The 26,455-nt window shown below is 36.8% G+C and overlaps 1 protein-coding gene across 21 annotated transcripts in view; it reads right to left on the bottom strand.

Annotated features, from left to right (window-relative positions):
- SYNE1 (spectrin repeat containing nuclear envelope protein 1) overlaps nucleotides 1–26,455 on the bottom strand; it is a 290,658-nt gene that overhangs the window by 52,564 nt on the left and 211,639 nt on the right. For 20 of the 21 annotated variants that reach the window (XM_077782169.1, XM_077782171.1, XM_077782168.1 and 17 more), the window contains 20 exons: nucleotides 25,715–25,924; nucleotides 24,300–24,401; nucleotides 22,462–22,581; nucleotides 20,682–20,882; nucleotides 19,258–19,431; nucleotides 18,678–18,809; nucleotides 15,811–16,007; nucleotides 14,788–14,920; nucleotides 14,225–14,407; nucleotides 13,259–13,408; nucleotides 11,580–11,756; nucleotides 10,821–10,976; nucleotides 7,914–8,069; nucleotides 7,015–7,185; nucleotides 6,306–6,439; nucleotides 4,684–4,888; nucleotides 3,330–3,512; nucleotides 2,171–2,317; nucleotides 884–1,038; nucleotides 435–582 (listed from right to left, as the gene is read on the bottom strand). In XM_077782169.1, the coding sequence (XP_077638295.1) occupies nucleotides 435–582; nucleotides 884–1,038; nucleotides 2,171–2,317; nucleotides 3,330–3,512; nucleotides 4,684–4,888; nucleotides 6,306–6,439; nucleotides 7,015–7,185; nucleotides 7,914–8,069; nucleotides 10,821–10,976; nucleotides 11,580–11,756; nucleotides 13,259–13,408; nucleotides 14,225–14,407; nucleotides 14,788–14,920; nucleotides 15,811–16,007; nucleotides 18,678–18,809; nucleotides 19,258–19,431; nucleotides 20,682–20,882; nucleotides 22,462–22,581; nucleotides 24,300–24,401; nucleotides 25,715–25,924 (3,234 nt within the window). Of the gene's footprint in view, nucleotides 1–434; nucleotides 583–883; nucleotides 1,039–2,170; nucleotides 2,318–3,329; nucleotides 3,513–4,683; nucleotides 4,889–6,305; nucleotides 6,440–7,014; nucleotides 7,186–7,913; nucleotides 8,070–10,820; nucleotides 10,977–11,579; nucleotides 11,757–13,258; nucleotides 13,409–14,224; nucleotides 14,408–14,787; nucleotides 14,921–15,810; nucleotides 16,008–18,677; nucleotides 18,810–19,257; nucleotides 19,432–20,681; nucleotides 20,883–22,461; nucleotides 22,582–24,299; nucleotides 24,402–25,714; nucleotides 25,925–26,455 lie in introns of those variants that run through there. The other variant, XM_021540599.2, reaches the window with a different exon arrangement.

The following is a 26,455-nucleotide window of genomic DNA, read 5'->3' as shown; positions in this document are numbered from 1 at the left end:
TATCTCAGTAATTGAAAAATCTTCCTTTAACATGCTTTTCAAATGCTATACACATTGATAACTTAGTAAAAAATAAACAAAATCAAAATAGAGATTTTTTACAGTTATAAGTGAAGGCAAAGAGCCAAATGGCACAAGAATTGTTAGGTTTTTAAAGGAGCTTTGGTTTCCTTGGTACAAACAAATCTGAAGTAGACTGAGTGCAGGGGACACGCACTTATAGGCACAATGATGCATTGCACAGACACTCAATTCCTCCTCCACGGGCTATTATGGACATATTTGCATGCTTCTGTTTTTAAGTTTTTCTCAAACAGTACACACAATTACAATTCAAGGCATGCTATTGTATCATTCAAAAAAAGAATGTGCATTCCTTCTTATGTATAAATAGTATGTGTATTAGCGATGTAAAAATATACATGAATACTTGCCTCATGTTCCCTCTGCTGCTCCAAAAGCCTTTGGTAGTTTCCTGAAACCTCTACTGCCAACTTCTGCTCAGTCTGAACTAATAAATCCATCCAAGTGCCACATTTCTCCAAGAAGGTCTGCTGCTGCAGCAAGAAAGACTGCAACTTACTGAAAGAAAGAAAGAGAGATGGATTCAGGTAATTCCAAATCAGGGTAACACCTTTCCCACTTACCTGCCTCATTTAATTTATTTAGTCAATACTTAGAAAAATAGCAGTCCTACTCATTTCAAATCCTGTTAATTTGTGGCAGGATGAGCATCTCAGCTCAATGCATTTGCTCTTTATTTATAAGTACACCAAAGAAAAGGAACTTTGGTCAATAAAATACGTGAAACAGTTCTATATTCTGCAAAAGGTATACTTTCTAACTTGTAAAAAACTGTAGAACAATCTTTATTTATCCCCACCTGAATCTCTCTGTAGTCTGAGGTGAGATCAGAGACCAGTGTCTGTTCAGGTTCTGCATCCTTTTGATTTCCTTGTCATTCAGAGGAAGCCTGTAACCCAGCTCATTGAGACGGTCCAAATCAGGGGCCATGCTGCTGAACTTCAGCATCTGACTCTGCAACAAACAATAAAAGTGATAATGGGAAGTTCAGGAATTACATTATTATTGACTTGAAAAATATGAACTAGCACTTAGTTAGATTTAGAAACATATTGAAAACTCTAATTTTAGATTTACTTGCTGCTTCTAGCAATCATTATTAGTGCCTCAAGACTTAGATTTAGATATAGAACAGCCTTGGTTGCCACCAAGTGGTAAGCAATCTCTATGCCAAGGAAAAAAATTGCATTTCCAGTATTCATCTTCTGGTCCCAGACGAGGAGAAGACTTGTGTCCAGGTTTAAAAGTGTGCAGAGAAGCATACTCAAATTGCACTGAAGTGTTTTACTGATTGATGATTTACAGCTCAGAGCTGAAGTAGGCTGGTGTTCAAAGATGTATGGTTACTGTCAAAATAAGTAAGCCTCTTTCCTTGTTTCTTATCCTGAATTGTAGGCTGGTAAATTCCCACTGAAATTATTCAACTTTTTATTTTCAGGTTTTTGTTTTGCAGTACAGAAATACTCAATTCACTCCATAAGGAAAATGCCCTGCTTTTTAGCATGTACAAAGTGGAATTTTGTCTTTAGTTAATCTTGATGGAAAAAGAATGGAAGATTACAATGACAAAAACAGCCTAGATGGCAAAGTTCAGCAACTTCCTGTCATGGCCTCTGAAAAAAGGAGAGGAGAAAAAGAATACCCACAATAAGAAAAGTGTGCAAGACCTTAGATGGAGATCACATAGTACACACTATGAATGTTTCTTCAATATATCAAGTTACCCGAATGTATAAAGTACTTCATACCTAAAGGAGATATCAATGAGACAGGAATTGAATAAATTAAAAAAAGATGAAAGGAAACAAGATGAAGGAAATATTCAAAAACTGCTAGTTTCTAGGACTATTTTGAACTGCTATTAATTTTATTCTGAACAGTCTGACTGCCCTTTACATCTTTACTCAGAGACAATGTGACATTCCTTGACTGCTGTCAAACTTCAATTTCTCAGTCTTACACTTTTCATGACTGATAGTCCTTAACAACTTACAGAATGCACGTATGATATCTGTGCATACTCTGCACGACAAATAGCTGGGCCAACAGAAGAAAAACCCCAGCACTTCCTTCATTTATTAGTCACCTTGAGTTGCTCCATTCTACTCTGTATTGTTGAGACATCAGATGAGTGACTGGGATCCTGTTCTTTCAATGTTTCTTCTGCTTCTGTTATCCAGGTCTCAAGGACTTCCAGGTTCTTGGCAAAGGTTTGATAGTCCAGGACTCCAGCCTTGAATACAAAAGGATCCACAGATTAATATCTTCATCTTCACAGCCTCCTTATAGACATTACACTCCTGTTTATCCCATTAGAGATTTGCAAACAGTTGAATTGGCTAGGAGCAACTGTAACTGCCGCATTGCTTGCAGACTGTGGAATTAGTTTTTTTTAGGATAGAAGAGGATTTTTGATCATAGCAAAGGGAACACTTCAGCCAAGAGCATAAATGTCTCCTTACCTTGACATGGATAATATTTTCTAATTTTATTTTATGAAAGAAACTCCTCTGTTTAATTTATAGCCAGCAGAGATATATTGAGAGTAACTCTTACTGCAATTTTAAATTAAAAAATTATCTTGTGTTTTGCCTCCTCATACCACAGTGGTACTATAAAAACATCCCAGACACTGCTGGATTTCTTGAGTAAAGCCCCTTCTCTCAAACAGAAAATGCTACCTTTGTGGCTTTCTTATCCAAATGGTTTCCTATGGAACACATTCTTCCACTCATTTTTTCCACTTTAGACCCTGGTGACACAAGCAATTTGGCAACATCTACTAAACAGGCTTTATCACAAATGGTAGGTGTCAGTCTGGTTACTGACATTAATAGGAATGGCAAAAAATCAGTTCTACACAATATTCAGAATCTCTCATTTCTTTTACTGTTGTAGAAATAGGTGGGAAGACTGGCTGTCTTCAGGGGAGCAGTAGCTGTGGATGCCACTGTTAGCACTATTGTTGTGTGCTGAAAACATGCCACCTTGGCATTCCAGGCAGATGTTTTCCTGCATGAGGTTTAATATCCTTATCCCAGAATTTGGACCTTCTTACAAGGTCTTTTTGCTTGACTTGAGCATATTTTCTACTATCAGCTTTGGCTTCCAGGGAAGTCTAGGAAAAGCTGTCTAACAGGTAACAGCTGTATAACCCTCTTTCCCCAGGCAGATTTAGCTAACTAATGTATTTTCAGGAACCACAAGATGATCACATTTGAGGACTGTAAACACTGTCTGCATACCTGAAGTGCAGCCTGTTGCTTGCGGAGAGCCTGTTCTAGGGCTGACAGATTCTGGTTCAGAGAGAGATGATCAGATTGTATGGCTGCTGCTGCTGAAGCCTCCACCTGGCTTTTCAGCTCCTCCCCCAGTTCTTGAAGAAGAACCAGAGACTCCTGTGCTGTTTTCAAATCTGTGAGTACATCCTGTTGCAACATATTGAATAAGGACATGAACAGTTAACCTGACACTCTGGTGGTATAATCACCCCCCGATTTAAAGAAGAATGAAATGACTGAACTCGGGCAGTGTAAGGAAAACTTTAATTCACTACTGCATTTCAATGTCAAACTTTTCAGTTACATTCTGTATGACTTGAAGAATAAAAAAATATATGAAGAACCTGTACAGAAAGGAACAGAAAAAAGACAGTGCTCAACTACCTTTGAGCAAGCCTGAGTTGTTGATTTGAATTTACTAACATGATGGACCTAAGCAGTGGCAGCCCTCTTTGTGAATTGATTCAGGTGTAGGCTTCCCTTTACTTCCTGCTATGATTTATCAGGTGGGCTGAAAAAATAACTTTTGTAAATGATGTAACAAAATTGTTAAAGAATGGGACACCAGGAAATAAATTCTTTGAACCAAACAATTTGAATTGTCAGTCCATGGTGCCTGATCATGGCAGAAAATGCTCCAAAAGATCATGAACATGTTTATTTTTTAAACACTAACATTTTTTTTTTTTCTCACTGAAAATATTTCGCTTACATTGAGACATTTCATATTTTATTTTTTTGGTCAATGACACTTATCATTAACTTAAGCTCAAAAGAACCAAAATGTAAGCACAGATAAATTATTCTGCTGCCTTGAGATGCAATCTTGAAAAAGGAAGAATCTCAAGGTTTCAGAGAGAATGTTGTCCTTCCATAAGGAAGAATAAAGACATATCCATAATTCTGAAAATGTGAACAGTCTTGATTGGTGGGAATATAGTCAAAGGATTTTGAGTTTCTTTCTATTATAAGGAACCCCAAAGACTTGGTAGAGATACTTTCCCAAGCATGAATACCTTCATTAAGCAGGAATTGAGACTGAATCAAATGATGCAATTTATCCCCCTTCTCCAGACAGAAGACTTTAGATAAAGGCTTCTGAAACAACTAATTGATGGATTCAAATTTGGAGACACTCATGACATTTGGATAGCAGACATACAGCTGTCTCCTAGGCCTAGGCTGCATCAGTAAAATGAAATATGTAGTATACAAGATTCCAAAACATCAACTACAGAGTTTAGCAATGGAGAGCCTCTTGAGATTTTTGTTTTAGCCCACAGAGCTGAGAAAAGCTGCAAAGCTTAACTGAACATACATTGCAGTCCCGAATCCAAGAAGTAACTTCATCGTCAGCAATGTCTTTGCTGGTTGCAGTCTTCAGGAGTTCATTGGTCTGCTCTTCTCGTTGGTGGACCGTGGAAGAGCACTGCTGGTAGCAGTCCTTGTACCTCTGCCACAGCTGGAGCAGGGCCCTGCTGGCACGCAGCCGCTCTGCAACCTCCTGCAGGAGGTTGTTCCACCTGGGGATGAGACAGCATGAGTGATCCAAGCCTGGGAATCCACAATAACAATCTGTGTCATTCTTTCTCTCTGCTATTTCCCATGGTCTCTGGACTTTAAAAAAAATTGGTAATAATCAAGATCCAGATATTTGGTGAAAATAATAACAAACCAAGGAATTTCTGTTCCAATACCAAACCAGGCTGTTCTGAGCTATCACAATGTCTGTGATGTGTACTACATCTTGGATGCTGTTTATTATATGCTGGTGGTGGTCAGAGCTGCAGCACACTTTTTGTACTGAACCTCCTGCTATTTACACTTAGTTTCCTCAGCATCACAGAGCACCCATGACCAACCATGCACTGCCAATAGCAGATTCCTGTAAGGGCCTAAGAGGACCAGAACAGCTGTAAATAAGACACCATTTCTTCTCCTGCCATTTTCTCCCGAACTCTGATGCAGTATTTAGTCATAAAGCTCTGTGTAACTCACTTGTAAAATACTCCCAGACATATTAAAATCTTTATATTTCTATTATCCAATTGAATTTCTAATCTCCCTTTGAATTCTTTCCTATAATAATTCCCCAGTGAATTTTTTGCTCTAATAGCAACCAGGAACACATGTTTTCTCAAATATGCTTGTAGTTACCAAACTGCTTAATTATTTCCTTATGAAGGAAAATCACAGTATTTCTCAATTGTTATTATATGATGAAAAGCAAAGGTTTAGGAGCAAAAATTCTGCCAGTCATCACTGAAACTGTTAATTTCTATAGTATCTTCCCTCCTCCCACTTCCAGTTTCTAGGACAGGGCTGAGCACAGATTAAAATAAGTTCAATGTGGTTCTGTTTTCAAAAAATCTTCAACTTTCCACCAAACTATCTTTTTTTTTTTGGATCCTCCCTTCCTGTATCTGAGTAAACCCTTTACTAGTTTTTGCCTGAATTCAAAGCTGGGGAAGCTATTTGCCAAGGTACTGGTGAGGGGCTTAGATCTTCCTGTCTATGATGCCCTTCCTAAAACTAGAAATAGCAACCTAAAATTTGAGGAAGATGATGCAAACCATTGAAACACTGCAAACAAAGCTTTCAGATAAAGTTCTCAAATTTCAAGTGCAGTATTCTTTTCCAGCATGATATTTATGAATTTTGGTTGGCAGTCAAGCATACAGTGACATTAATGCCCAAATGCTCACTGGAGAAGGTATTCCATTTATTATGAGCAGTAAATGAGAGTTTTACTCCAGTCTTTGATAAAAGGAATAATCCTGTCTGTTCCAATAAACCCCTCATGACCCCAGGAACTTAAAATAATAAAATATAAGAAAAAGAGGGATAATGGAAAACTGGATAATGGAAAAATACAGATTTGCTACTGAAATTAAAGTTTAACACTTTGTGTTGAAATTAAAGTTCAAAGAAATTTTCTACCTCATATTCACTTCTTTCAAAGTGTTGGTAAGTGTTTCAGTCACTGGTGGGTGACATTCTTTCAACAACTCATTGGTCACAGAACCAAATTTCCGTAAGCTATTCTCTTGTTTTTCCAATTCATCTTGTAGGCTCTAGAGTAATAATGAAACAAAACAAAACCATAAGTTAGTAAAATCCCATGATGTGGAAGCATTTCAAAATAGCATGTAACAATTTCAACAGATTACTTTATTTCATGTGTTTCATATAAATAAGTTGTTTAATAAATATATGCTCTAATACGCTTTTTTTACAATGGTAAATTATTTGATCATATGAGTGTCTCAGCTCCTGGAACATAGTTTTCTTCAATCATCAATCTACTGCAAAGTTGGTGGGGGGCTAAAAATGTGATCTCAACAAGCACCTGTAGCTCTGAAGCAAGAGAAACTTTAGGTTTTATGGCCATTAGCATGATTTCAAAACTTGTAACAATCTGATAGTATGGCTCAACATCATAAAGAACATCAAAAATCTAAAAAGAAAACAACTATCCCAAATAATTTTCTGCAAAATGAATTTTTCTGCAAAATGAAACATGCAGTGGCTGGTTTATACTCTTAATACAGTATGATTTTAATGTGCCAGAATGTCTTCCACTTCTTATAAGCCAAAATCTACAGTTATCTGCATCCACGCAATTTCAGACAAAATTAACTCTTATCACCTGAAGTTTATCAACTTGGACTTTCACAGCTTCCAGAGAACCAGTAAGAAGATAAAAACGGGACAAAGAATATCTGGCTTCTGTCAAGTAACTGTTCAGTTCTTCATAAGCCACTTTGTAAATGCTCCACTGATCAAGAACAGATTGCAACAATATCTTCAGCTGGCTAACCTGAGAGGAGGGAGGAATAAACACAAAAGTAAATTAAAAGCATTCAAGCTATTTGGGATTTTTAAAAATTATTTTCTTTTTTTGGATCTCACATGCTTCTTGCCCTAAATGCCTAATCTTAAACCTACTGGATAATGAAGATTTTGTACAACCATTAGCTGGGCTCACACTAGGAACAGTATAAAGTTCTATTTAATTTTATAAAGGTTGGATGGAAGCGACTCTGAAAGTGTCAAAATTCATTTTACTTTGGTCCAAAGCAGGAACACGAGACATTTCTTGAGACTATCCATATCCCTATGGTGGGGAAATCAGCCTATGGAGATCAGCAGAGAGGCTAGCACTAACAAACTGCACTCCTTCTGAGAAGGCAGACAGATGTCAATCAAATTTTGAATGCTGAAAATCAATGCTGATTCTTCCTTATTCTGTGAGACCTGTGGGCTTGAAAATAATTTGAAGATAATTTGGTACCTTTACATTAAACATCAGGAAGCATCTAAAAAGCTTTAATTACAATGACTAAAATAATTGTTGAAACAAGAAATACCCATTTTATGTGGTGTGTACAAACAAACTTGGGGATTGATGGCTAGAGAGATGGAAAGAAGGACACGATTCAAAATCTCTTCCCCTACAAATAGAAGAAATCGACTAGCTGCAGCTGTTAATTCTCCTTCTCCTCCTTATCCCTAGAGATGTAATCTTCCCCTTATGGATTCTTTTACCATGTGATCCAAATTGGCCCAGGAATGGTTAATTTCTTGCAGTGTATTCATAACAGCAGAAGAGACTTCTTCTTTCTTGTTCTGTACCAAAGAAAGACCACTCTGTTCTACATTTTCTACTTCTTTTTCCTTTGTTCTTATTAAATCTTCTAATTCCTAAAAAATAAAAAAAAAAAAAGAAAAAAAGATACCTGAGTATTTTTGCTTGTTTAATTGGTTAAATAATACCTTAATCTAGAAAAGATTACTGTAAGATCCTTAGTTTAAAAAATAGCAGAACTGCTGTCATATTTTGACTTTTTATTCTCAAGGCACTCACAACTCATCAGCAATTTCATTGAATATTTTATGTTCACTTTAAAGTCTAGCAGTTTGTTGTTGATTTAAATAGAATCATGTCCTCTACATAACACTTCTGCATAATTTTCCACTTTCTTGTAAGAATAGAAAACTCCTTAAAAATAGCCATTCCTAGGTGGGAAACGACCTATATAATTTTATAACATCATTCAGGGAGATTGATGAAAGTCCTGCAGTGCTCTGACTCATATGGAAGCTCTGGGGCTTCAGGCAGTACAATCACTGAGTCTGAGCAGAGAGGCAGTAAGGCTCACAGGCTTCAGGCCAGCACAGATTTGTGTTCACCTGTTAGTATGATAAAGCAGACTGTGACATGACAGCAACCTTGTGTTACCCCTAGATTTACTAGTACACCATGGGATTATTTTGTCACCTTCTGCAAGCCTCTCCTTACTGAGAGAAACAGATCAACAGAGAAAGAAAAGAATAGAACAGAACTCTGGTCAATCTAAAATCTTTCAAATATTTCAACTCACATCTTTCAATAAATTTCACTCCATGTGAAACCCAAAACACAACAAGTCAACCAATGCCATAAGAGACTTTACATTGTAGATAGTTGGGAAAGTTTTTGGTGCAAACAGAATTTATCCCTGCACAAATATGACACACTTTTGTCTATACACATATTTGTGGGAGCATTTTTATGGCACTATTTACTTGCAGCCTTTTTTCTCCTGTATTATTTCACATTTCTTCAAATACCTAGCCATGATCTTGTTCCAAAGCACTGCCAGAGTAATACATCAATTTTTAACCAACTGACAACAACACAAACATTTCTAAGTTGAACATAATACATTTTACTTCCCAAAAAGTGGATTTTTGCACTGAAAAAAGTAATTTAACTTTATACAAGATTGCTCCAAAATTCAGAATAGGCAAAAGTTGCAAACATCAAGACCAGCAAATATTTCTGGTTCTCATTGAAAAGGGCTTTTTTATTTATAATTTAAAACTCATAACTGAATTAAAGGCGCACTATTTTTTCTAACCTTTGACAGGAAAAAATGTTTAACTTCACTTATTAATATGACACTAAACAGCAACTAACATTGCTTAATAAACAAACTCCAGCTTTTAAGCTAGTTGAACCGGATATCTGGGAGTGTCTGACACAGTTATTTCTTAAACAATTTGTTTCTCCACTGATCAAAGTCTTGCTATTCATAACTAACTCCCCAAGTGTATTTGCTAACTTCCCTGACCAAAAGGAATCAAAAAGGTGATAAATCAGATTCAGCTTTGAACTCCAGCCAAGCACAGACTGCTGATTATGTCAGGCTATGTTAAATAACCCTTGCTTCAGTTGTATGGGTTTATTGTGCTGAAACCATAAAGACACCTGAATTAAGAAAATTCAGACAAATTGAAAGCTCAGGTCAACCATTTCAGAAAAAAAATTGACCTCTAACATATCTGGCCTAACCACCCTATTTGCCTTTACAGAAACAAAGATGGGTTTAATAGAGTGATGAATATAGAGCAAATTCTTTTATACATTTCATTTGAATTTGCAGCTGTTCTCTTTGTGAGGAGATGAATGTTAGATTACATTTATCCCATTACTTAAATTCATGCAGGAGAGACACATAAATATAAACACAATTCCTCAATCCCTTTTATGGGGATGAGAACAGCAAGATTTTGTACATTCAGTTGGCCTGACAGTTTGAATTTGATCAGGCATGAAATTTATTATATGGTATCTGGTAGGACAAAATTATTTTAAATAAAATTTATGTGATGCTGATATGGTGTGGAGGTCTTGTCTATAAATTCAGAAGTATCTGTTCTGCCTATACACCTGTAAGCTTTAACTCTGGCCTGGCAGCTCCAGAGGTAAGCTTCTTCTTATTATTATTTAAATACATGTTGCTCTGAGTAAGATGTTCAGAGACAACTGTGATACCCAGTTCATTGTTGTGCAATCCTTGTATGAATTCCATGTGGAAAACTGTGGTGGTTTTGAACTTATGTGCATTATGTAGAGCTGCACTTTGCCTTGTCTCACCTTTGCACATCATAATCACAACTCTCTTTCCTTTTCTAGATAGCTATAGATTTGAAAAAAAATCAAAACAAAAAAAACAAGAAGAAACAATTCCCAACTTTCTGAATGCATAAAAATTCCTTGGATTCTAGCACTTTTCTCTGAGTAGCCAGGTGTAATATATGAGGAAGAAAAAGAATGGAAATAAGTGGGGCATGGAGGAAAGATATTGAAAAGGGAGAAAAAACCCATAAGACTGGCTAAACAGATGTGACAACATATTCCTTTGACAGTCATCTAGTTCAGTATGACTGGCATGCTTTGAAATGTCCAGTGTAAAAATAACAATGACTTTAGTTGGTCTTAAGGAACTTTGAGACATTTTGGCTCTTTCCTCTTTTATCACTGGCACCTTAGGAATGAAATCTCTTCTTTACTGAAGTCAAGAAAAGTTGAGTCACTGACTTCACCAATATGAAGATTTCACATGGATTTATCAAATGCGGTTTCAAACTCTGGGAAAGAGAACACTATTATTTATAAGTAGACATTACCTGACAATCTTTCAAAGCATTCTGCACTGAAGCCTGGTCTCCAATTTTTTGTTGCTGTTTCAGCTTCTTCTCTTGGGTTTCAAACCAAGTTTTTAGGGACTGCACATTATTTTCATATTCTGTCCAGGATTCCTGCAGACTTTCCAAGAGCTGGATCTGCAGAGAAAAATGAGTATATAATTTCTCATAAAATTATCTTTATTGTTATGTCAATTATATAAATCACTGAAGACCAATGCAAAGTAGTGTCTTCTTGGAATTCGGTGCTTTCAGAATTTAAAACCAGTATATACATTCAAATCTAAATATATCTAGTCTTTTTAATAGAATTAGGAATAACCCTGGCTTCATTCAGCTTGGGAAAAAGAGGGCAAAGGAATAATCTCACTGTGCTGTTCACTACTTAAAGGGAGGCATGGGGAAAGTGGAGGCAGACTATCCTGGGAGATATTCAATAAAAGGAGAAGATATAACAGTCACCAGTTGCAACATGGGAAATCCTGATTGGGAACAAGACAAAAACTTGTCCCTCACCAGAGTGGTTAAACATAAATCAGCTACCCAGAAGAGTTTGTGGAATCTATCCTTGGAAATTTTCAAGATTCAGATAACAAAGTCCCCTCTGATCTAACTGTAAAGTTAGCTCTGTTTGAGCAAGAGATTGACCCAGATGACCTGTAGAGGCTTCAAACCATTATAATCTTACTGTTCTACGCATTTTGGAAGTTCACTCCAGAGGAGTGAGGTTTTTTTCATTACCTTTTTTGTTATCAGGCCTTGCAGGATCTGCCAACGTCTGTTCATTGCTCCGAGCTGTTCTGCAAAATCAGTTTTGTCACTACGTTTACTTTCAACATCCTGGCTGCTGATCTGAAGCACTGATTGGTTCACAAAGTCGACAGTCAACTGTTTGCAATTTAAATCTATCTTGAAACCCTAAGAAAAGAAACAGAATAAACAAAGCAGTGCATGAGTACACAACTTCTCACCTTCCTGCAAAACAGAGGAAAAAAGTTCAAGAGCTACATCTTTAGCACAATTCCACTAGAAGTGTTTTTTAGCAATTGACCAGAAATTAGAAAACAAGTCCCTCCCACTGTAAGAAATGAGAAGGTTCAGCACCACTTGATGAGGCTCAACAGGCACAAGTTTATGCGACCTGATGAGATGCATCCCAGGGTCCTGAGGGAGCTGACTGATGCTTTGCCAAGCCACTTTCCATCATATTTGAAAAGTCATGGTGGTCAGGCAAATACCCAATGACTAGAAAAGGGGAAACATCACTCCTATCTTTACAGAGTGGTTAGCCTGTAAAGACTTCTGTTTCTGGGAAGATCATGGAACAGATCCTTATGGAAGCAATGTTAAGGCACATTCAAGCCAAGGACATGATCCAAGACAGCCAGAACAGCCTTACTAAGGGCAGATTGTGCCTGACCAGTCTGGTGACCTTCTATGGAATGACAGCACCAGTCAACATGAGAAGACTGACTGATGCCATATGCCTAGAATTCTGTAAGGTTTTTGACAAATGACATCCAAATTACATCCTTCTCTCCTAATTAGAGAGACATGGGTGTGAAGGGTGGACTATTCTGTGGATAGGGATTTGGCTGGATAGATGCAGCCAGAGAGCTTTGGTCGATGTCTCTGTGTCCAGGTGGAGACCGGTGATGAGTAGTGTCCCTCAGGGCTCTACTCTGGGACCAGTGCTCTTTAATACCTTTATCAATGACACAGTGAGATCAGATGTATTCTCAGCAAGTCCGCAGAGGACATGAAGCAGAACAGCACAGTTGATACAATTAAAGAATGGAACACCATCCAGGGGACCTGGACAAACTTGAGAACTGGGCCCATGAGAACCTCATGAAGTTCAACAAGTCCAAATGCAAGGTGCTGCACCTGGGTTGGGAGATGAACTCATTGAGAGCAGCCCTGCAGAGAAGGATTTGGGAGTTCTCAAGTTTAAAAAGTTGGACATAAGCCAACAGCATGCACTTACAGCCCAGAAGGCCAACTGCATCGTGGGCTGCTTCAAAAGAGAAGTGGCCAGCAGTTTGAGGGAGGTGATTCTGTCCCTTTGTTCTGCTCTTGAAAGACCCTGACTGGAGTACTGCATTCACTCTGGCAGATCTAATAAGGTTTAATAATATGCATATTGCTTTGGATTTTCCTAGAAATTTTTTCCTAGAAATTAAGGTAAGCATATTAAAAATTATATTCCTCCCATAAGTAAAGAGCAGAGTAAAAGTAATTTTGGCTTCTTTTCCACAGTATCAAATATTTTACACTTCTAACTTCATACAATTCCAACCACTCTACAAAGTTGGTGATTTTTTTTTCCTAAATCACTTGTATTTTACATATTGCTATATATTTAATATTGGCAACAATGGGGATAAATCAAAAAGAAAATTAATATTTCCACTCAGTACCTTGTACTTCTGGATGTAACCCTGAATTGCTTTCTGTCCTACTACGTTTTTTATATTTTCTTCATCCTGCTGAATTACATTTTCCATCAGCGAAATCCAGCTCATAATTTCAGTGATGGCATGGCGAGAAGGAATTTTGTCCATCTGGAGCTGTTGAGATAACAGATTTCTAATTTGTGTTGTGAAGACTATAGATAAGAATTTCTTGCTTTGCATTAACACAGTTTAAGTAGTTGATAGAGTTCTGCTTGTCTGCATTTAATTACTCAAGAATGTGTTCTATGACATTTTTAGGTGGACATGTATATTTTTGCAGTACAAGACAATTCAGAGAACTACAGAATGACATTGTTTTGTTTATTATCACAGACTCAGTTAAGATTTGTGACCCTTCCTCTCTCCCTGTAAATCACAAAGTTATTACTCTGAGAGCATTCTAAGTTATAAACTAAAGCAACAGCTTCCAATGATAATGACAACTTTTCAAGCAGTATAATTCCCTAAGTTCAGCACTATACCATTAAAGCCCCAAAACTACATAACCAAAAGCATCCTATGCCTACACATACTAGCAAAAATAAAGAATGTTTTTAGATCTGTTTTGTCTTTCACAGACTTAAACCTAACCTATTCAATTTGAACAAAACCACTACCACTACCCCAACCTGACAGGGCACAAAGATGTGAAATCTCTTTTTCCAGAAAGCATACCAATATGTTGAAAAAACCCTCACCTGTTCTTCAGTTAAAATTTAACAAATGTAAATATGAAAGTCTGAAACTAACATTGATGCATGCTAGACAGGCAGGATTTGAAACTAAGTGTAAGCTTTTCCACAATAAAACAGGAATAACTTTTTTCTTATCTTTCCTCATATGGACAAACTCAGAAAGGAAGCAACTAGCCAGTGCCAACTGTACAGTCTTAGTTTTCAGAATGTCAAAGGCCATCAATAGCTTTCTTACTTGGTGCAACTTCTCTTGTACTGCTGGGATTTGTGTGAGAAGCTCTGTCCACTGGGTTTCGATATGGGACAAGCCTGCACGCAATGCAGCTGTATCTACTTTCTTAAGCCTGAGGAGTTGGTTCCCAGTACTCAAGACAGAAGATTTCTGTGATGATTTAGTATCCACTTCTTTTGAAAACTCCTGTAAGCAGAACCATTTTTTGTGAAAATAATTAAATACTTTTTAATTTTACGTAGTGTTTTAGAACCTCAAAAAGCTAAGAATATCCTCCTTTCCCTTTAAAATATGTACTTTCTATTAGTATTTACCAACTATACTTCAGAGTAAGTTAGAACAAAAATTGTGTTCAGTCATAAAACTCTTTTCTGTTTTCAGAATCCTCAAGATTTACAATCCTTGCATACAGCAAAGAAGTGCTTAATGTGCATACACACTAGAATTTTGAAGAACAGTTTACCTATATACTCATCAATGATAAGAAGAAATATAACCATTTGATTAATCAACTGTTTAATTGTAATTGGAGAGAAACTGGTGTCTCAGGTTCATGAACAACTTACCAAAAAGGAGTTCAGGTGGTCTCGGACTGTTTCTAGTTCTTGAGGAACAGTCAAAGACTGCTGGCTCCAAAACTCAAGTCGCTCCTTTGCAGATTGCAACCACTGTGTCAATTCATTTGATTCACTCTGATACCTGGCAAGATGTTTAAAGAAGAATGAAACATTCATTGCCACTTTTTGCCTCCAACTGAGCAGTCTTTCCTCCACGTGTTAGAGGAAGATACTGAATGCCAGATTTGAAATGTTATTCTTAACAAATTTCAGAAGAACATAATTTAATCTTACAGACAGGCATGGCATGAGGAAGCTCCTATTTTAGCCACTATGTTCACAATTTCTAATGGTGCCTTAGTTTTGCCTTTAGAAAAAAGTTTAATGAAGGACCGTAAGTAGGTCCCAAACCTCTCTTGACAAGCTGTAACCCCACTCAATGCACATAAACAGATGATTCACTTCCATTAGAAGGTTCAATCTTCCTAAATCTTTACCAAAAAGTATTTCAGAGCAGATTTTTTTCCCCATATTTCACATGCCAAGCAACTAAGGAGATAACAGAATATGAGCGTCCACACATAAGCCAGGGATTCATAGACAAAGCTTTTACACCAATTAGATACATAATTTCAAAAATAGCATATGAATGTTAGTAAGGTACCAAAAACTCCTTTCCATATATGCAATCACACAGACAAAAACTAAGAAATTGCAATGCATCTACTAAAACATGCTGAGGTTACTCAGCAAAGCATGCAAGTTTTCTATCTTAACTTGTAGGCACACAAGGCTTCTAAATTAATAATCTAAGAAAGTATTTTCTGATTTCCTCACAGCAGCTTTTATCTGCTACATCTTTTATTACAAATGAGAGTGTATGCTCTATGGTACAGAGGAGCAGTCAAACTATGACATACATTTTAAAGTACTTTCTTTTAAATGTTGAATCAAATATGTCTGGGTCCAGAATGGCTTTGGCCTGAAAAACACAGGTGAAGAACTTTGTATTTACCATTACATCAGCATTACCTTGTCCAGTGCTTCAGTATTGTCTCCAGCCTGTGAAGCTCCTTGGTGACTTTGCTGGTGTTACTTAACCAGCGTTCTCCTAGCTGGTTCAGTTGACCTTCCAGTTCTGAGCAGCTAACAGAAAAAAGGAGCCTCTTCCCATCATCTAGCACTTGGTATAACTTAGGCTGGTATTCAGTCAGGTTAGATCTCAGATGCTGTAATGACAGAGGAGATGGCTAGATAACTGCAGATCTCTGCTACCACACTTTCTCAACATTCAGTTTCCTTTTACTGCAATTTGTTGCATATCCAGTGTTACTACAAAGTATCAAATTTTTCCTCTGCTGCAGCTCTGGTTACTACAAAATATCAAATTTTTCCTCTGCTGCAGCTCTGGGACTTCCCAAGGATCATCATGCAGGTAATCTGCTCAAAAGCTGAACATGTTGCCACAAACCCAATCATGTCAATATATATATTGGTTCCTCCTTATGATTAACTCCTTCTTTGTGTAGATAGCCTATAACTGAAAAGAACCTTTGTGGGGCAACATAATTTCTGATGGAAATTGATTAAAATACCAGAACATACTTTATGATCTGCGGAAAACCTACTATCTACTGCAATGAACGTTAAAGATGTCCAATATAAAATTATTAACAGTGGTTCCCTCTTCAGCCCTTCCAATGCCCATCTTCAGCTCTCTGGACATCTAACTCCTTTACTGATCTACCCTCCTGCTCTTCAAGGCTACAAAACAGAAGATCACTCCATCCATCCAAACCCCTGAACACAGAGACCAATTTTTATTGCACAAGAAAGTAAAAAAGGTAATGAAAAAGGAAAGGTTGTTAATACTATAACCCAGAATGGACCTGGAACTGAGAAAGATTTAATTTAAATGGTGACTTGTGGATTGCTAAATATTTTGCACATGTAGGCAAATATACCTTTTAAATTCCACTATCATTATCCAAATAGTATGGATTTTAAAAACATCTTATTGATATAACTTAGAGGGTAAAATGTACATGCATTCCCATTTTTCACTTCTGATTAAAGTAATCTGAATATAAAAAGTACAAAACGACCAATATTATAGTGAGTACATGAACTTTCTATCACTCCTATTTCCTCTTTCCAAAAATAGTTTTTAATAGATTAAAAAAATTATATATTTGTGAGTCTATGTATTTACACATAAAAAATATAAAGAAAAATTCCTAGACAGAGTCTTGAAATATTCTAAGATAATAATAAATTTATTATGATGATTTTAAAGCTAAATGTGGACAAATAATAAAATCTATGACATAATGAAATACAAGAATCTGGATTTGAGCAACCTAGTTTATGTAACTGAAAAGAAAAAGAAAAGAAGAAAATTAATTTAGGGTCGGGACAAACACAAACAATGCCTAGCATCAAACAAAACCAAAACAACCACAAAATAGATTGCTTAAATTGTCCTCATACCATATGAAAAGAAGAAAGCTGTCTGGTAAAATAACCAAAAAGATGACAACACAAAGTTAAGAAAAAATTGACAGACATTTTTCTGTAAAACAAAAATAGAATGAAAAACTCCCAACTAAAATGTATATTATAAGGAGAAAAAAAACAAAACACTAGAACAAAGAAACAGGATGTGGTAGAAAAACTGTAATTAAATTACTTGTTGCATGTGGGGAGGAAGGCAGTTTGAGGAACCACAGGCTGTTCAGCCTCACCTTGCTCCCTGGAAAGATCATGGAGCACATCTTCCTGGATTCCATTTTCAGTGACAAAAAGGACCAAGAGGTGACCACAAATACCCAGCTTAACAAAATTACTGTCTCTGTGGATCAGAGTGACTTCAGCATGGCCTTTGATACCATCTCCCACAGGACCCTCCTCTAGCAGCAGAAAGAGCTCAGGCTGCATAAATGGACTGTTTGTTGGGCTGAAAATGACCTGCATTACCAATCTCAATGCTAGTAATCAAAGGCTTAATGCCTGGCTGGCAGATTGCAATGGGCACAGTACTCCAGCGATTATTGATATTTTAACCCAAATACCAACATCTTAATGGCAGACAGCATTCCCTCAGTAGATTTTTGGATGAGACTAATGCAAGGAGAGTGGCTGGGACAAAAATGGCAGACTGATTCCAGAGACTCTTCACTAAACTTGAGGTTGGAGACAGCAGAAACCTCGGAAGGCTGAAGAAATGCAATGTCTGCACCTTGGGCTGACTAGCTGTGTCTCAGTACAGATCAAGAATGAAATTGGTGGTATATTTAACCTGGCAGCTTATCAGGCAAGCCACAGCACTGGCTTACATTAGGACTGTGAAAACCAGATGAAGTTACTTCATTATCCCTGTCTAGGTGGTGCTGATGAGGCCAAATCTACTCCATCTCACTGTGCTCTGACCCACGTCTCACTGAGTTGAGGAAGAAGGAAGTAGTCATGGTCTGGTGTAGAATTATTAAGTTATTTAGGGACCTAGAGCACATGTTCCTTCCCAAAGAGGCTGTGGGAAATGTGCTTGCTTTAGATTGACAAACAAGGGCCAGTCTAACAAAATCTACAGCTGTTTGAGGTAAAATTAAAAAGATTATAGAGGTAAGTTCTCCTCAGTAGTGCCACACAATATAAAAAGGACAATGGTGACAAGCTGAAAGATGATGTTACTGACTGGGCATTACAGAAAACCTTTTATAGTAGGTCTTGGTGCAGGACTGCAACTGGTCCCATGGTCAGCTGTGGGATCTCCCGCTTTTGAGCTGCTGGTGACCCAGCCTGTGACAATGGTAATGCTTCAAGCACGTGGCTGGACTAGATGACTGTCAGAGATCCCTTCAACCTCCCTTTTCTGCAGAGAATGTCTTCAAAGCACCAACCTGAAAAAGTGTAATCCGGTCTCTAAGCCTGTCCTCCGTCTCTTCTACCAAACCAACAGTGGGGATGTTTCCTTCAACAGACTCCAGCTGTCTGGTGAGTTCCTGGTAATCTTCATCCAGATGCATCCAGGTCTACAAGCACAAATTATCCATGTATATGGTGAATCTGGGTATCTAGAAATTTTATTACTTTTTTTTTTTTATCTGAAGTCCTACAGCTTTCCACCATATATGGTTGTGAAAGCACAGAAATAACAGTACAAATGTCCAGTAGACCTGTAAAAAGACACTATCCCTGTGACAAGCTGAACTTTTGGTAAGAACACATGGATAAAACAGTCATGCTATCCTTAACCAGCTAAAGCTAAGCAGCTCTTTAGACTTAGAGGAACATAACTTGTGCCACCTGAAGGTCACAACAGCTAAACAGAAAAGACTACATGTAGTCTATCAGTGCTTTCTGTGTATGACAAAATGGACTGATGCTCATCATTCTCTCCAAGCACAGGAAATCAGCATTATAGAATATCCTGGTGGTTGGTCACAATGGAGGTATAGAAAAGGCTATAGAAATTCTCACCTCTAGAATGTATTCCAGCTCCACACCTCTTTTATGAGCCAGCTTTAATACAGCTGAAGCTCTTGTCATCATCTCTGAATGCAACTGAGTTTCCTTCAAGAGGGCAAGGCTACTCATCTTTCTAGAAAGTGTTTCTGTCAGGATCATGTGTGACTCCAACCCTTGAAAATATTCCTGAAAAATTCAGATGTGAGGGAAAGGGAGAATAGAAAAGAGAAAGTGCAATTGTTACTCAATTCATTACCATTAAAAAAACATTTTAAGACATAAGCAGTACAATCAAATATCTACAAAGAATTAGGTAAACCTTTCACTTCACATTTCACAAAATCCAACAGAATTTAAAGACACTGGTCTATTCAAAGAAAGGAGTCAGTCATTCTCTCCACACAAATTCCATCATGACCCTCGTTCCATGAACAAAACCTGCTTAAATAGATAAACAACTCCAAAAAATTCTGTCTAATGAAAATGTGAAAAATATTTGTCCTATTTGTGGGTGCTATTGATAAATTTAAATTTCTGTTGAAAATAAATGGAGTGGTGGATGAAATTGCTATGTAGGATGGAAAGACAATACTAGGAACTTTTTATTAGATTAATGAAGAAAATGCAATACATCTGGGTTCACTTTAAACAAAACATTTGAAACAGTCTTTCAGAACAGTTCACTGGCTCCAATTTAAAATACAGTCTGGACCACCATTCTGAAAAGCTCCTGAATATTTAGGAACAGAAGGTTAGCAATTTGCTCTTCATAAATGTCTTGGCTTCAGCTGGGATAGAGTTCATTTTCTTCTTAGCAGCTGGTACAGTACTGTGTTTTAGCTTTACTATAGGAATAATGTTTATGACACACTGATGTTTGGTTTGTTGTTGACCAGTGTTTACACCAAGTCAAGGACTTTTCAGCTTCCCTTGCTCTGCCAGCGAAGAAGTGCATGAGGAGCCTGGAGGGACCATGGTTAGGACAGCTGACCTGAACATGCCAAAGGGATATTCCATACAATAGAGCATTATGTTCAGTATATAAAATGGGGGGGGGGGGGGGGGGAGCTGTCTGGAAGCTGCTGATTTCTTCACAGGGACAGATTAGCTATTGGTCAGGAGGTGGTGAACAACAGTATTTTACATAATTTATTTATTTCTCTTGTGTTTATTTCTCTCTCTCCTTTTCATTACAGTTATATTGACCATTGAAATTATTTTTATTATTAAATTTAGTATTAGTATTAATCAAAATTAGTATTAGTATTCATCTCTCAATCCACAATGCTTACATTTTCTTTCTGATTCGCCTTTTCCCCAAGGAAGGAACACATAAGGAGGAAGCAGCTGTGTGGTTCTTAGTTTCCCACTAGGGCTAAACCATGACAACAACCTTACAGTCATTACTAGTCCTGAAATATGTCCTGGTTTCTTACCTTATGTTTTTCAAGAAGTGACTGAACCTCTTCCTTGGAAGAAACAATCATTTTTTGGTCACCAGCCATTTTTTCTTGGCCTGTTTCTACCAGGTCAGCCAGGTCCTGCAAAGCCCGCTCATACTGCCCCTTCAGAGCCATATTCTGATTCAGATCACTCTGCCTGGATCCAATGATCATCAGCAGCTCATCATACTTATCCTGGTGGGCAAAGGGCAGCAATGGTGATTCTTATTTCACACCTTACAGGTCTTCTTTGAAGCAACCTAACTGTCCCTGTACTTTCTGTGAATACTAGCAGAACAACATTTAATTCCAGTTCAAAAAGAGTTTGCAGATATACTGATTTCATTGATAAATTAACTCACCATTTAAAGAAAGAAAAAATAAGCAAGACCTGAAACTCTTTAAAGTACATGCATTTGGGAAAAAAATAGTAGAATTCCAAAGGCTTATGTAAGTAGCAAGGGTTTGGCCTAATGCATCAAAAACCAGTGGCTACTGTGCAATGCAGTCACTGTTTACATTTTACTTTTTATAATGCAGAGGATTGCATGGATTCCATCATGGATACAGACCATAGGCATCTCAAAGTCAGGTTTGTTTCCTTCTCCTTCCCCAGAATCTTACTGGTAGCAAGCAAGATACATGCAACTTACTGTAAAAACCAAAACAAGCCCATACTTTTGATCTATACAAGACATTCCAACAACCAAAATATCTCTACGATCATCCAGTGCTACAACAAAGGGCCCACCCTCAGACTACAGCTGGCTCTCCCAGACTTAAACAGAAAATTGTGAGAAGCAATATTGTCAGAAAAAGACAAAGGAAAGCTTTTCTAAAAACTTAAATGAAAGGAAGGGGGAACATAACGGCACAAAAACTGAGAAAAAAACGTAAGGAAAAACCAAACCAAACCAAAAAACAAAACAAAACAAAAACCCCCAAACAAACCAGTAGGGCACGCTAAGACCAAAAGGATTAAGAACTGAGCAAAAGACACATTTCTTAGTGATTTATTTATTAGTCATTCATTTTTAATTGATATCACTGTCTAGTTGGCTTAATAAGTTTATGGTCCAGTTTCAGCTATTTTATTTGCTTCCAATTTATTATTATGTCATTGTAAATGGTAGAATTAATTCATAAACCTTCTCCTTGATCTTTCCTCAAGCATTCCCCTGCATCAGCCAAACTGCTCAAAAAGAACTTTCTCAACAGGTTTACAGAAGTTGTGCATCAATTGCCCACGTGTATTGATATGAGAGATGCTCTATAAAAAGCAGAACATTTCCAGTTTCAGGTCTCACTTCACTCTTCATCCTACTTTACTCCCTTTCTGCTTTGAATGACAGATATGAAACAGTACTAAACCACCGTCATGAGACTCTGGTGAGAACAGGGATGAACCTTCAGCAGACAAATTTATGTTTACATGCTTAATGTCATCTGTTTCAAAAGGGAGTGAATGAGACAGAAAGCATGGTTTTGTAGAAAACATGTTTTTTACATGTTTTGTAGAAAACATGTTTTTTACATGTTTTTTACAATTATTACTGCTAATATCAGAGAAGTTAGAAAATCTGTAAATTGTAAAAATTGTAAAATTGTAAAACTGGTGAACCAGAAAGAACACAACGTTTCACACATACTGAAATGCCTTAAAATCACTTTTCCTAAACTGCTTGATGAAAAATAAAAAGAAGCATTCCTTTGATATCACAGGTGAGAAAGGTGATAGGATGGACAGGTCTAGGATGGAACTATTGAACAATACCTGGATCTTAGACAACTCTTGTGCAGAAGATTGGTCAATTTGTAGCTTGTCTATACGCTTCTTTAATTCATTGATTCCAGCATCTAGTTCCTTTAAACCTTCTTCTGCCTGTAGTATGACCTGTATATGAAAATTACATTGCTTAAGTTTCAATAACAGTAGTGTATCTGCCCTGTGATCAGATTTTTTTTCTGCTTGCAGTACTAATCACACCTTCAATGTGCTGAAATTTTAAAGGATGCTATGAAGGAAACATATTCATTAGAAGCTGGGAGAGTCCGTTTTTTTCTTAAAGTTGAATACGCATATCATTATTACTTTTTAATAACAAGCTGTTTTAGTATCATATAAAATACTATGCTTAGTATTTTTTATTCCTAACACAGCTATGAATTTCCATGCTTTTACCTACATAGTAGAGGCCCAAACTATTTTTTTTACTATAACAATGTAATTTAAAGAATTTTTTTATTAATAGTCATTCCTGTCATCTCTGAGCACCAAGCAAACAACCATCACAGCAGAACCCATATATGAAAGCAAAGAGATGTGTAGTTCCCTTCCAAGACTGGGATTGGGCCAAAATTACTGTCAAGGAAAAAGACTTCTACGTCCCCTTTTGCACTTGGAAAACTGCAACTTAAGAAGACAGATTGGTTCTGTGTTCTTCAGGCAAGTGCCTGAAGATGATGAGTTTTTCCAGTGGAAGCAACAAGCTTCCCTAGGTCTCTGCTGAAGTAACACATGCAGATTACAACAAATTTAGAAGTGTGAGGTAGATTCCTGTACTTAAAGCCCTTTGTTGAGGCCCTTTCTGAAAGCTTCCTACCCAAGTATTTTTAAACTATGTACATGAAGTAGAACTCCTGCCTGTCAGCAACATGTAGTTTGCACAATACAGTCACTAAACTTCCACTTCATGCAACTGAAGTCACCAGGCTGATTAAAGGCCTTATTTCTACTTTCCTGACCACATATTGAACAAGCAGCAATGCTTTTGAATTCAAAAGTTTTATCAGCCAAGGGAGGTTTTCTGTAAGAAATAATTTCATCTGCTTTTGTTACCACATTGTTTTCCTAGCTGGTAGTTAAATTATTCGTAAATAAATAATTTTTTGCTAATTTTTGGCATCACAAAAGATAGAAAAGAAAGACACAGTGTGACCTCTCTTTTTCATACAGGAGATGCAAACTCCTTCAAAATTTGAATGTCAGGTATTTAAAGTCCAGTACTTCTGTTTTACTGAAGGGTAACTCTCTTCCATTTAGCCACCTGCTGGCAGCAGACATCACTAACTAGAAATATTTATAAAAAGCAGCCCTTAGCATACGTCATTCATTTTTCTCACTGGCAAAACAGAAACAAGAAAACAGGATACACTTTTTCATATAAATAATTAATTAATCAGGCCATTCCTGATAAAGAAACAATTACTGCCTTATATTAAAATGAGTAACATTAAAGACATCACTATAAACCAGTGAGCAGTAAAGTGCCCTTGGTTCTTAGTAAATTTTAATAGTCAAACCATTTAGCAAAACTCTGGACTTTGTTTATTGAAGTTTTCTTTTTTTCAAATATTGCCCAGTATAAACCTAACTAGGAAGTAGGTCAGCTGGGGAGATGAGAGAGACACTTTTGCTAGGGTTATTTTGTTGTTGTGCCTTTTTGCTTTGTTTACTTATAAATATGTGTAATACACTCTTGGACATACTTATTTTCCTATATTTAATGTGAACATGCATGTTCTCTCATTTAAAGGAACTGTTCTCTACAATCCCTTAATACTTTGGATAAAAACTTTACCTCTTCCCAAGTGACACATATGTGGTAGTACCTGAATTTGCTCTGTTTCTGGTCTATCAGCTGCCTCTGCTAATTTCTGTAGAAGTAAGTATTTGTTATCAGCCACTGATGTAAACATGAGCTTCAGATCATTCTACAGGAGAAAAAACAGCAAATTACAGCCAATCACAGCACAAAACAACTGAAAAATATTCCATGCTTCAAAGAGTTTAAAGCATTAAATATTACATGGTAGCACTATAGCATTAATATTCAAAAAGCAACATACTTAGCCAATGCAAAACATTTAATTATGCTGAAAATCCAGCTGTGGAGACTAAGAGCAAAAGTGATTCATATTTAAAACATATCCCATGAATGCACTTCTACTTTTGCCTTCCAATTAAATAATTAATTACCAAGGGTCATTACCTCCATGTAAAAAAAAATTCATGTGCAGTTTATTCAACCACATATGATTGTAAACAAGCTTGATTTTACTTTTTGAGGCAAATTGTTTTAATTACAAACTTGTGCTAATATAATACATAAATAAACAAGACCTCCACACATTACAGGGCTAACCACAAGCTGAAACTTTTAGAATATTTTATCAGAACAGACACATAAATATTACTTAACAATTTTGCTCAAATACAATCAATCATCTTTTTCTTGCACTCATCTCAACAAAAAATTATCAGCATGTTTTTCTGAGACTGTCAGCACTACATAAGAGGTGCATTAATGATTTAGTATTTATTTTTACATTCAGTACTTATTTTAAATACTGAAAATCTCTAAGAATAATGCAATGATTTCTAATCAACCTTGATGTCATCAGCAAAGGGAAGTCTTTCATTGAAAAATGGGAGATTGCAGAGGATAGGTTATGGAGTTTGAAAGGAAATCTAGTAGCAACAATCTATGCAAAGATGGCCCTAATCTAAAGGCACAAGGAATCTTTTTTTTTTTTTTTAATGTATGGATTTTCAATTAAAAATAAACCCTACTGAAGGGCTTCATATATTAATGACAATGATAATGATAACAATAACAACAACAACAATAATAATAATAATAATATTAGGAGGTAAGGTAGAGACCAAGTTAAGATCTGAAAGCATTTCTCAACTCTGTTTGAAAAGTTTTCTGAAAGTGCACATTTCTCCACTTATCAGCATTTTTTCATACTTGCATAACACAGTGTTCCTTTTATGCAATGCCAGCAGGGTGAGACAACACAGAAAGATTATCACTTTACAGTAATTGCATGAGTTTTAGAAGCCTTCTAGTGAAGAGTTTAAACTTTGAGTAATTATTAGGGTATCAAAATTTGCATAGCTTGAAGAACTTGATTTTTCAAAAAACCCTGTGAAAACCTTGTTATTTTGATTTGGTACCAAAAATTAACAGCCTTTATATCCCCATTTGACATACACCTCTGTTAATTTCATCACCTCATACCTTGAATGTGATAATTTGCTGGAGCCGTCCTTTCATCTGGTGGCATCTCTGATTTACCACTGACTCCAGTAAGGTCAGTCTTCTCAAGAGACAATCCAAAGTGTCTTCTATAATTACCCTCTTATCACTACTCTCAGGAAATAGCTGAGCAAACAAATTCTTGTTCTTATCCACTTCTTCTGTTATGTCTTTGATTTCTTTGGCAAGAGACTAATTTTGTAGAAAAACAAAAGTGACAATCAGACATTCTGGAAAGCAGTCAAACATTGCCATAACCATTGTCAATTTTGCAATGATGTAGTGAATTTTTTACGTTGCAGATATACACACACACACTAGAAAAAGATGGAAGCTACAGTAATCTCTGATAGTAAAAATATTCCATACTCCAAGGAAAACAAGTGCTGGAACAAAATGATGTAAATCCTCAGAAAGATCTGGGTTGGATTAAAAGTCATCTAGTCCAACCCTCCTGAAGTAAATATGGACATCTTCAACTAAATCAAGATGCTCAGAGCCCGCTCAAGCCTGAATTTGAATGCTTCCAGGGATGGAACATCCGCCACCTCTCTGGGCAACCTGCTCCAGCATTTCCACACTCTCATTTTGAAAGATTCCTTCCTTTATATCTTGTCTGAATCTATCCTCTTCAGTTGAAAACCATTGTTCCATTGTTCCTTGCCTCTCTCTCCCTGCCCCCACCGCTCAATTCTTTCTGCCTCCCTTACCCCTAATTAACGT

This window comes from Lonchura striata, chromosome 3 (genome assembly GCF_046129695.1).
Source record: "Lonchura striata isolate bLonStr1 chromosome 3, bLonStr1.mat, whole genome shotgun sequence".
Classification (NCBI taxonomy): domain Eukaryota; kingdom Metazoa; phylum Chordata; class Aves; order Passeriformes; family Estrildidae; genus Lonchura; species Lonchura striata.
This window is presented reverse-complemented; position numbering and strand designations above follow the sequence as displayed.